Genomic DNA, 12631 nt, shown 5'->3' on the forward strand with positions numbered 1-12631 from the left:
AGACATTTAAGCATGTTAACCCCCGCAAGGCTGCCGGCCCAAACGGCATCCCTAGCCGCGTCCTCAGAGCATGCGCAGACCAGCTGGCTGGTGTGTTTACGGACATATTCAATCTCTCCCTAACCCAGTCTGCTGTCCCCACATGCTTCAAGATGGCCACCATTTTTCCTGTACCCAAGAAAGCAAAGGTAACTGAACTAAATGACTATTGCCCCGTAGCACTCTCCTCTGTCATCATGAAGTGCTTTGAGAGACTAGTCAAGGATCATATCACCTCTACCTTACCTGTCACCCTAGACCCACTTCAATTTGCTTACCGCCCAAATAGATCCACAGACAATGCAATCGCCATCACACTGCACACTGCCCTATCCCATCTGGACAAGAGGAATACCTATGTAAGAATGCTGTTCATTGACTATAGCTCAGCATTCAACACCAAAGTACCCTCCAAGCTCATCATTAAGCTCGAGGCCCTGGGTCTGAACCCCACCCTGTGCAACTGGGTCATGGACTTCATGACGGGCCGCCCCCAGGTGGTAAAGGTAGGAAACAACATTTCGCTGATCCTCAACACTGGGGCCCCTCAAGGGTGTGTGCTCAGCCCCCTCCTGTACTCCCTGTTCACCTATGACTGCGTGGCCAAGCACGCCTCCAACTCAATCATTAAGTTTGCAGACGACACAACAGTAGTAGGCTTGATTACCAACAATGACGAGACAGCCTACAGGGAGGAGGTGAGGGCTCTGGGAGTGTGGTACCAGGAAAATAACATCTCACTCAACATCAACAAACCAAAGGAGATGATCGTGGACTTCAGGAAACAGCATAGGGTGCACCCCCCTATCCACATTGACGGGACCGCAGTGGAGAAGGTGGAAAGCTTCAAGTTCCTTGGCGTACACATCACTGACAAACTGAAATGGTCCACCCACGCAGACAGTGTGGTGAAGAAGGCTCAACAGAGCCTCTTCAACCTCAGGAGGCTGAAGAAATTTGGCTTGGCACCTAAAACCCTCACAAACTTTTACAGTTGCACAATTGAGAGCATCCTGTCGGGCTGTATCACTGCCTGGTACGGCAACTGCACCGCCCGCAACCGCAGGGCTCTCCAGAGGGTGGTGCGGTCTGCCGAACGCATTACCGGGGGCAAACTACCCGCCCTCTAGGATACCTACAGCACCCGATGTCACAGGAAGGCCAAAAAGATCATCAAGGACATCAACCACCCGAGCCACTGCCTGTTCACCCTGTTATCATCCAGAAGGCGAGGTCAGTACAGGTGCATCAAAGCTGGGACCGAGAGACTGAAAAACAGCTTCTAATCTCAAGGTCATCAGACTGTTAAATAGCCATCACTAGCACATTAGAGGCTGCTGCTGCCTTTTGAAATCACTGGCCACTTTAATCATCTTTACATATCTTGCATTACTCATCTCATATGTATATACTGTATTCTATAATATTCTACTGTGTCTTAGTCCAAGCCGCTCTAACATTGCTCGTCCATGTATGTATATATTCTTAATTCCATTCCTTACTTAGATTTGTGTGTATTGGGTATATGTTGTGAAATTGTTAGATATTACTTGTTCGATATTACTGCACTGTCGGAGCTAGAAGCACAAGCATTTCGCTACACCCTCAATAACATCTGCTAAACACGTGTATGTGACAAAAAACATTTGATTTGATTTGATTTGATTTAAATGCGCTCCTACTCACAGAATGTTTCAGCCACATCAGGTTATGATGCTGTGTGCTGCATGTGATCAGTCAAACAACCAATCATACTGCACCACTCTTGTTCTTATCATGTGTTTGGTCTGGACTGCGTGCTCACCTGCAGCGAACTGCACCACGGTACCACGTTGTTTAGTATGGATAGAGTGTTCACACCAGTCCAAATGAACCCAACTAAGGGGGTAAATGCATCAGAGTTGGGAAAAACAGCTCCAAACCAATTCGGTGTGAAAGCACCCTTATATGTGACAAAGAATATATCTCACACATATGCTGTTGAGCAGTATATTTTAAACTGTGTTATTAAAACAGTAAATTGTGGAATACATTTAAAATGGTTAAATCTAATGTTTTTGCATATGTGTATGTCATCCCCACAGCGTGTGATTCGTCCTGCGCTACCTGTTACCCTGACAACCCCAAGTGCATGAGCTGCCCCCAGGGCTCTGCTATGCATCATGGGAAATGTATTTCCTACTGTCCAGAACAGCATTACCTTGATGTCCATGGCCGCTGCAGAGGTAAGCACCGCCTTGCAGAGTTTACATTAATACCTCTCATACTCATGCTGTTTCAGTATTAGTGCTGAGCCAGATCAAAACCTGCACATGGTTTATAGTGTCTTCATGGCAGGCTTATGTCCCAGCCCAGCTCTAACATACCTGCTTCAACTAATCAACTCATCAATGCATTAATTGTTTTAGTGAATCAGGTTTTTTGTTCATGCTGGGTAGGAACAAAGAACCTGCACTTGCTGAATAACAAGAAAGGCATTTCACTGTAGATTTAATGTGACAATAAAAACTTGAAACTTGAACCTAGCTTGAACCCAGCGTTTTCGTAATGTTGAAACTAGCCAAGTTCTGATTGGCTCCAACAGTGTGATTGACCTCTGACCTATTCACTCTCAGCCTGTCACAGCTCCTGCTGGTCCTGCTCCGGCCCCTCTGTGTCCCAGTGTACCCTCTGTTCCCAGGGACTGTCCTTACACCAGGGCCAGTGTCTGGAGACCTGCGGAGAGGGGCTGTACCACCAGGATCAGACCTGCCACAGTAAGAGCCTTCCTCTGGAGTTTAGGGGTTTAGGGTTTAGGGGTTTAGGGGTTTAGGGTTTAGGGGTTTAGGGTTTAGGGTTTAGGGGGTTTAGGGTTTAGGGGTTTAGGGTTTAGGGTTTAGGGGTTTAGGGGTTTAGGGTTTAGGGTTTAGGGTTTAGGGTTTAGGGGGTTTAGGGTTTAGGGGTTTAGGGTTTAGGGGTTTAGGGTTTAAGGTTTAGGGGTTTAGGGTTTAGGGGTTTAGGGTTTAGGGGGTTTGAGTTTAGGGCTTTAGGGTTTAGGGTTTGGGGTTTAGGGGTTTAGGGTTTAGGTGGTTTGGGTTTATGGGTTTAGGGTTTAGGGGTTTAGGGTTTAGAGGTTTAGGGGTTTAGGGTTTAGGGTTTAGGGGTTTAGGGGGGTTGGGTTTAGGGTTTAGGGGTTTAGGGGTTTAGGGTTTAGGGGGTTTGAGTTTAGGGCTTTAGGGTTTAGGGGTTTAGGGATTTAGGGTTTAGGGGTTTAGGGCTTGAGTTGGGCTTAAGTTTACTATAAGCTTCGTGCCTGCATGTGGGTGGAGTGGGATTTTTGGAGTAGCGGACACCTTTTGGTAACATGATGTCCTCTCCGGTCCCACTCCCATTCACAAGGGGGCGATTATTTTAGTATTTTCATTTTGTTAATGCAAAGAAGAAGAGTCGCCATCCCTTGCTAGTAATAGCTAGCTGGCAGCCTGGCTAAAAACATAGCAAGCTAGCTAGCCTTTTTAGCTTCCCACATGTGCAATAATCAGATTTATAAAAATAAAAAAACATGCCTGGCAAATATTTGTATACTTGCCGGTGTATCCTAAAACATTTTCCCAGTTTGTTAATGCTGCATGTGTATTCATTCCCTTATCAGGTAAAAATATAACATCATCATGTTTTGGTCACCAAAAAATCGAACAAAAAATGACTTCACTGTGTTCAAAGGAATATTCAGTGTCTGCTTTTTATTTTACCCATCTACCAACAGGTGCCCTTCTTTGCGAGGCATTGGAAAACCTCCCTGGTCTTTGTGGTTGAATCTGTGTTTGAAATTCACTGCTCGACTGAGGGACCTTACAGATAATTGTATGTTTGGGGTACAGAGATGAGGTAGTCATTCACAAATAATGATAAACACTATTATTGCACACAGAGTGAGACCATATAACTTATTATGTGACTTGTTAAGTACATTTTTACTACTGAACTTATTTAGGTTTGCCATAACAAAGGGGTTGAATACTTATTGACTTAAGACATTTCAGTTTCCTACTTTGACATTATGGGGTATCGTGTGTAGGGAAGTGACACAACATCTCAGTTTAATCAATTTTTAATTCAGGCTGTAACACAACAAAATGTGGAAAAGGTCAATGGGTGTGAATACTTTCTGAAGGCACTCCGGGTTTGGAACCGGTTCAGGGAACAGAACCGAATACCGGAAAAGAACCACATTTGTACAGGGACAGAATCAGAACCAGGAACGAATCAAATCAAGCTTTATTTACACAGCACATTTCATACATGGAATGGTTCACAAGAAAAAACTGAAATAATAATTTACTACACAACAAACATAAGAGGATAAAAATCTAAAGAATAACAATAAAAACTGAATGACTAAAAAGCACCCGAAGGAAAAGCAAAGCTAAAAAGGTTTGTTTTAAGATCTCTTTTATAAAAATGTCCACAGTTTTGTCCCCCCTCAGGTTCTCTGGCAGGCTATTCCAGAGGCTGGGGGCATAATAACTAAAGGCTGCCTCTCCATGCGTCTTGGTCCTAGGCTTTGGGATAGTTAAAAGGCCAGTGCCAGAGGACCTGAGGGACCTACTGGGTACATAACTTAAAAGCATGTCTGTCATGTATTGGGGTGCACAATTGTGGATTGATTTAAATACCAATAGAATAATATTTAAATGTATTCTAAAACTCACTGGCAGCCAGTGCAGGTCCTCAACTGGTAGCTTCATTAAATAGTACCCGCAAAACACCAGTCTCAACGTCAACAGTGAAGAGGCGACTCCGGGATGCTGACCTTCTAGGCAGAGTTGCAAAGAAAAAGCCATATCTCAGACTGCCCATCTTAATCTTTTCTTTTTATTGGCCAGTCTGAGATATGGCTTTTTCTTTGCAACTCTGCCTAGAAGGTCAGCATCCCGGAGTCGCCTCTTCACTGTTGACGTTGAGACTGGTGTTTTGCGGGTACTATTTAATGAAGCTGTCAGTTGAGGACCTGTGAGGCGCCTGTTTTTCAAACTAGACACTAATGTATTTGTCCTCTTGCTCAGTTGTGCACTGGGGCCTCCCACTCCTCTTTCTGTTCTGGTTAGAGACAGTTTGCGCTGTTCTGTGAAGGGAGTAGTACATAGCGTTGTACGAGATCTTCAGTTTCTTGGCAATTTCTCGCATGGAATAGCCTTCATTTCTCAGAACAAGAATAAACTGACAAGTTTCTGAAGAAAGTTATTTGTTTCTGGACATTTTCAGCCTGTAATCACACCCACAATTGCTGATGCTCCAGATACTCAACTAGTCTCAAGAAGGCCAGTTTTATTGCTTCTTTAATCAGCACAACAGTTTTCAGCTGTGCTAACATAATTGCAAAAGGGTTTTTTAATGATCAATTAGCCTTTTAAAATGATAACTTGGATTAGCAAACACAAAGTGCCATTGGAACACAAGACTGATGGTTGCTGATAATGGGCCTCTGTACGCCTATGTAGATATTCCATTAAAAATCAGCCGTTTCCAGCTACAATATGGACAAAAAAAATGCTTTTCTTTGGAAAACAAGGACATTTCTAAGTGACACCAAACTTTTGAACGGTAGTGTACGTGAGTGACGATGGTGTCAATATTGGAATAGTTGTTCAGAACCGTGGGCAGGAGAGAGTTGATGTCATGGACACGGGCTCCTGGGTGACATTGGACCTTGGTCGGTCCACAGACCGTAGGCAAAGCTGTTTGATAGCTGGATCCGATTTTCACGGATAAATAGGTGGCCAGACTGCCTCCCCGATTTCCTACGCCTTGCAAGTGTCCAGTCTCCCATGGGCCACGTAGTTGAGCTTAACATCTGTCCGTTGAATTGGGACAGATCAACACCGCCCGACTCATCGACAGCTTTGCTATAGGAGGCATTTAAAACTGAGATTCGGTTACAGCAAGGTCGGTGTACTTAGAAAGCAGGTTTACCTTTTCTCGCAGCCGAGCTAACAGCCGGAGGATCTCTTCCCTAAGATGCTTGACGGCGGTGCATTTAGGGCAAACAAATCCCTGTCCATTTTCCACCTTATCTTCATCTTGTGATTGTGTGGACATTATCTCACACCTGAAGCATTTGTGCCCAGCTGTGGATAAAAACACCAGTGGGCTAGCACTGCTAGCATTAGCCTGCTCTATTTTCATTATGGCTAGCAGCTAACTTAGCTACTTAACAGAAATCAAATCAAATAAAATGTTATTGGTCACATACACGTGTTTAGCAGATGTTATTGCGGGTGTTGCGAAATGCTTGTGCTTCTTGCTCCGACAGTGCAGTGATATCTAACAAGTAATATCTAACAATTTCACAACATATACCCAATACACACAAATCTAAGTAAGGAATGAATTAGGAATATATACTGTGATGTCACGAGAGGCTGTGTCCTGGAGGGACGTTACATCCCCCTGAGGTGGCTGCAAACCCAGACAGCTATGGCTCCATCTGCTGGTATGGTCGGGAACTCCACCCCTCTATGGCCAATCTTCCCACGCAGCTGAAACAAATGAGGAGCTGATGAGCTGAAGGTTTGGGAAGGGAAGAGACACAGTCTCCAACCTGGGCTCTCTGGAGGACAAGAGTGCTGCACGTCCACTTCCATGAGGAATATAAGGATTTGGAGATACTTACCTTTGGGAAATACTCACCTTTGGATATATGCACCTGTGGAAATACGTGAGAGACATTTGGAAGGACTTTTTGCTGGGTTGGCCACTAGCTGCAACGTGGACTACAGTAAGGCTGGGGGAAAAGTTATCTGAGCGAGTGAGAATTATGATTTTGGATGTGGAAGAGACATCCCTGAACTGTTAACCCTTAAAGAGCCACAAGAGAACAGAATTTTGTTATATTTTCGTTAATTTCCCAAGACCTATAATAAAATCCTTGTTTTGTTTGAACCTTGTCTCCTTGCACTACTTGAGCAATCCCGCTGAAAGCTGTGTAGCCTCTCGTGACGTCACAGATGGTGGAGAATACGGGCACGCTCAAGCGTTAATAGTGCATGTCAGAGGAGGATACCGAAGGTTTGATCACCCAGTTTTCCAAGTTGGCCGTAGGCTCCCCGCCGACTGAAATGGGAGGACATATTGAAAGCCCTTGTTGCTGGCCAGCAAGCCCAGATGCAAGCAAACGTGGCTCTCTTGGAGGAGCAAAAGAAAGCCAACCTTCTGAAGGCAGAGGAATTGCAGTTGCAGAGACAGAGGGTGGTCCAAAATACCCGCCCAATAAAGGCAAGTGACTTTATATCTAAGATGGGAGCTACCGATGACATTGAGGCATACCTGCATGCATTTGAGGCCACGGCCACTAGGGAAGCCTGGCCCAAGCAACAGTGGGTTGGTCTGTTAGCCCCCCTTTCTAACCGGGGAATCGCTGAATGCTGTCCGGGACCTGGGCCCTGACCAGGTTACTGACTATGATGCCCTGAAGTCTGAGATCCTCAGCAGATATGGACTCACAAAGTTTGGTATGGCCCAGCGCTTTCACAGCTGGACCTTCCAACCAGACCAACCTCCTCGGGCGCAGATGCATGAACTTGTCCGAATCGCAAGGAAATGGCTGGATCCGCAGAGGAATACAGCAGCGGCGGTGGTGGAGGCCGTTGTGGTGGATCGTTACCTACGCGCCCTGCCTTATGAGGCAAAACGGTTCATCAGTCAACAGGCCTTGACCACGGCTGATCTGACCGTGGAAGCTGTGGAAAAGTACCAGGCCACAGCGGAGATGCTGAATGCTTCCCGAAAAGACCCCAGGAGTGCGGCCCCACCACAAATGGGAAGAACCCGTCCAAAGGACCCCAAGGTCTCGAACCCAGCCACGTCAGGACTTATCCCGGCTCCAGGGGGAGCCAGAAACCAGGCGGGTCCAAGAAGAGTACACCAGAGGGGGAAACTCGACAGTGTTACCGGTGTGGGGAGATGGGACATATCTCCTGGCAGTGTGGGAAACCAGCCGAGGAACCTATGCCCACTGCGGAGTCCTCCAGCTCAGCACCCACACACCATTTTGCCTCGCTCTTGGGAGTCGTAGATGGCGGCCCAGATCGACCCCCCACCTGCCCGGTAACTGTGAATCACCATGATGTGGAGGCCTTACTGGATTCTGGTAGCCGGGCCACCCTGGTGCGTAAGGATTTGGTGGGCCCAACGTGTCTGACCCCGGGGAAAGTCCTCCCAGTTTCCCTGTGTCCATGGGGACACCAGAGAATACCCCATTACTGAACTTACAATGACCAGCACACGGGGAACCATACACACGACGGCGGGGGTGGTTGATTCCCTCCCCGTCCCTGTCCTAATTGGACGAGACTGCCCAGCCTTTTACCCACTCTGGAGAGAGTCTCAGGAGAGGATAACCCGAGTACCTCGGAAACGGAGAGGCAAGACTCATCCTGGGAAGGCTCCGGTGCAATCCTCCGAGTTACTCACTCCCGCCCGGGCTCTGATAGGGATGGCAGGTGCCCAGACCGACACCGAGACTGGTCCGGATACGGGAGAAGAGAACGCAGCCCAGGAAAGTGCTCCGTTCTCCAGTGAAGAAGACGTCCCAGGCACCCAAGAGCTTCCCCCTCTCACAGGCCAGTATGGTACGGCTCAATTACAAGATCCTACTCTTGCAAATGCCTTAAGAAATGTGCAGGTATTAGAAGGTGTAGTGTTAGGTGATAAGACAAACCCTACTTACCCCCATTTCGCAGTAAACCGGGGTTAGTATATCAGATAGTCAAGAAAATGATGAAGTGCATGAACAGCTCCTCGTGCCACAGCCCTATCGGGCCACAGTACTCAACCTAGCACACACACACCCGCTAGGGGCCCACTTGGGGGTAGAGAAGACTAAGGAAAGAATCATGCAACGTTTCTTTTGGCCAGGAGTACACAAAGAGATAGAGAACTACTGCCGTAGTTGCCCTGAGTGTCAGCAGGTTGCGCCAAAGCCCACATATAGAAACCCGCTCATTCCCTTGCCCATTATCGAAACTCCTTTTGAGAGGATTGGATTAGACATAGTCGGGCCCTTACCGAAAAGTTCCAGGGGACATCAATACATTCTGGTCATTCTGGACTATGCATCCCGGTACCCGGAGGCCATTCCGCTGAGGAAGGCTACATCCAGACAAATCGCCAAGGAGCTGTTCCGTCTCTCAACTAGTCTGGGAATCCCAAAAGAGATATTGACGGACCAAGGGACTCCATTCATGTCCAGGGTGATGAAAGAACTCTGTGCTTTACTGAAAATCAAACAGCTGAGAACCTCGGTCTACCACCCCCAGACAGATGGCCTAGTCAAACGTTTTAACAAAACACTAAAATCCATGCTGCGGAAAGCGGTAGGGGAAGATGGGCGCAACTGGGATCAGCTGTTACCCTACATATTATTTGCGGTGAGAGAGGTACCTCAGTCTTCTACTGGTTTTTCACCCTTTGAGCTCTTGCTTTCCTACAGACCCAGAGGACTGCTCGACATCGCCAAGGAGGCCTGGGAGGAGCAGCCATGCCAACAGCGGACACTGATCGACCATGTCGGGGCTATGAGGGAGAGAATGAAGGCCATCTATCCCATGATGCGGGAACACCTGGAGGCCAGTCAGCGGCAACAGCAAGCCTCCTACAACAGATCTGCTCAACCCAGGAGTTTAAGCCGGGGACAGAGTGCTGGTCCTGGTGCCAACCGTTGAGTGTAAATTCCTGGCAACCTGGCAAGGACCATATGAGGTCATTGAACGCATGGGAGAAGTAAACTACAAGGTGAGGCAACCAGATAAAAGAAAAACTGAGCAGATTTATCATGTTAACCTTTTAAAGAAGTGGCACGCCAGAGAGGCGCTGTTCAGCTGTCTACCCCCACAGAGACCAAGGAACCGGCGCGAGAAGAGGTTCAGCTGGGTCCAAATCTGTCCCCACATCAACGACAGATGGCCCTGGAACTCGTGGAGCAGAACCAGGATGTCTTCTCCTCCCTTCCCCGGTCACACAGAGGTGGTCCAACATGAGATCCGCACCATGCCTGGCCGAACGGTAAACCAGCGCCCGTGCACGCGTGCCAGAGGCTCGTAAAGTGGTTATACAGAAGGAGGTAAGGAAGATGCGGGAGTTGGGAGTAATCGAAGAGTCCCACAGTGCCTGGGCAAGTCCCATCGTACTAGTTCCCAAGCCAGACGGTTCAGTACGATTTTGTAATGACTATCGAAAGTTGAATGAAGTGTCTGAATTTGATGCATACCCAATGCCTCGTGTCGATGATTTAATAGACTCCTTGGGGCATGCTCGTTTCCCTAACCACTCTTGATCTCACAAAAGGCTACTGGCAGGTGCCCTGACCCCGCGCCTAAGGAGAAGACAGCCTTTGCCACCCGGGAGGGGCTCTACCAGTATACCCGACTTCCGTTTGGTCGCCACGGGGCACCTGCCACGTTCCAACGCCTGATGGATCGAGTCCTTGCGCCCCACAAGAGGCACGCAGCGGGCTTATTTGGATGATGTTGTTATACAAAGTCCGGATTGGGCCAGCCACATACCCCGGGTACAAGCGGTGCTGGATTCGCTCAGGGAAGCAGGGCTCACGGCAAACCCGAAGAAGTGCAAGCTGGCCTTCAGTGAGACAAACTACCTGGGGTACACCATTGGGCGGGGGGTTGGTCAAAACACAGGAAGCCAAACTGCGGGCCATACAGGACTGGCCGCAGCCCATCACCAAGAAGCAAGTAAGGTCATTTTTGGGCCTCGCTGGCTACTATAGACGCTTTATTGCAGATTTTGCTACCATAGCTGCACCGTTGACGGAGCTGACGACCAAACGCCACTCACGAATGGTGAAGTGGAACCCCTGCGGCGGAGGCGGCTTTCCTCAACCTGAAGCGAGCACTCTGCTCCAGTCCGATCCTGGTGGCACCAGACTTCAAGAAGGAATTCATTGTCCAAGCGGATGCTTCGGAGGTGGGTCTGGGTGCTGTCCTCACCCAGGCACATGACGGTGAAGAACATCCCATTCTCTACCTAAGCAGAAAGTTACTTCCAAGAGAGAAGAACTATTCAACGGTGGAGAAAGAATGTCTGGCTGTAGTCTGGGCCCTGGAGTCCCTTCGGTTCTATCTCCTGGGCCGACGTTTCATGGTGGTATCTGATCACGCCCTCTGCAGTGGATGGCCAAGAACAAGGAATCAAACAGTAGAGTAACCAGATGGTTTTTGAGCTTGCAACCGTTTAACTTTTCTGTTGTCCACAGGGCTGGCAAGCACCACGGCAATGCGGACGCCCTCTCCCGGCGTGATGCCTTCTTCGCTGCCTTTACCCCAACGAGACGTCGGTCCCGAGGAGGGGGATGTGTGATGTCACGAGAGGCTGTGTCCTGGAGGGACGTTACATCCCCTGAGGTGGCTGCAAACCCAGACAGCTATGGCTCCATCTGCTGGTATGGTCGGGAACTCCACCCCTCTATGGCCAATCTTCCCACGCAGCTGAAACAAATGAGGAGCTGATGAGCTGAAGGTTTGGGAAGGAAGAGACACAGTCTCCAACCTGGGCTCTCTGGAGGACAAGAGTGCTGCACGTCCACTTCCATGAGGAATATAAGGATTTGGAGATACTTACCTTTGGGAAATACTCACCTTTGGATATATGCACCTGTGGAAATACGTGAGAGACATTTGGAAGGACTTTTTGCTGGGTTGGCCACTAGCTGCAATGTGGACTACAGTAAGGCTGGGGAAAAGTTATCTGAGCGAGTGAGAATTATGATTTTGGATGTGGAAGAGACATCCCTGAACTGTTAACCCTTAAAGAGCCACAAGAGAACAGAATTTTGTTATATTTTCGTTAATTTCCCAAGACCTATAATAAAATCCTTGTTTTGTTTGAACCTTGTCTCCTTGCACTACTTGAGCAATCCCGCTGAAAGCTGTGTAGCCTCTCGTGACGTCACAATACATACAGTTGAAGTCGGAAGTTTACATACACTTAAGTGGAGTCATTAAAACTCATTTTTCAACCACTCCACAAATGTCTTGTTTGTCACGTTCGTCTACGAGAGAGGACCAATGCGCAGCGTTGAAGGTGAACATAATATATATTTATTAACTGATCACACGATCAAAACAATAACCAACGATGCGTGACGTCTAAGGTTACAACACGAACAAACATTAACGGAACAAGAAACCACAACACAAAGTGAAAAGACCGATAGTTAAATATGGCTCCCAATCAGAGACAACCAGCTGACACTCGTTGCCTCTGATTGGGAGTCACTCAGGCCCACATAGATATACAAACATAGACTTACATACCCTGGCTCAACATAACATAGTCCCCAGAGCCAGGGCGTGACAGTACCCCCAAAGGCGCGGACTCCGACCGCGCCAAACAACCACAACAGGGAGGGACCGGGTGGGCACTCCCGCCGGCGGCGGATCCGGCTCCGGACATGACCCAGGCACGGGTTGTGCTGGACTGACGACGCGCACCCCTGGCTTGGTGCGTGGAGGGAGGAACGGGCCTTACCAGGCTGACGACGCACACCGTAGGCTTGGTGCGTGGAGCAGGGACAGGCCGGACTGGGCTGACGGAAGCA

General features: G+C 48.3%; 1 protein-coding gene across 1 annotated transcript in view; it reads left to right on the top strand.

Annotated features, from left to right (window-relative positions):
- The window catches only part of fras1 (Fraser extracellular matrix complex subunit 1), a 339766-nt gene that overhangs the window by 160218 nt on the left and 166917 nt on the right, over nt 1-12631 (top strand). The window contains exons 15-16 of the mRNA XM_045226860.1: nt 2124-2264; nt 2655-2795. Coding sequence (XP_045082795.1) covers nt 2124-2264; nt 2655-2795 — 282 coding nt within the window. The remainder of the gene's footprint in view (nt 1-2123; nt 2265-2654; nt 2796-12631) is intronic.

Source organism: Coregonus clupeaformis, chromosome 18 (assembly GCF_020615455.1).
Source record: "Coregonus clupeaformis isolate EN_2021a chromosome 18, ASM2061545v1, whole genome shotgun sequence".
Classification (NCBI taxonomy): domain Eukaryota; kingdom Metazoa; phylum Chordata; class Actinopteri; order Salmoniformes; family Salmonidae; genus Coregonus; species Coregonus clupeaformis.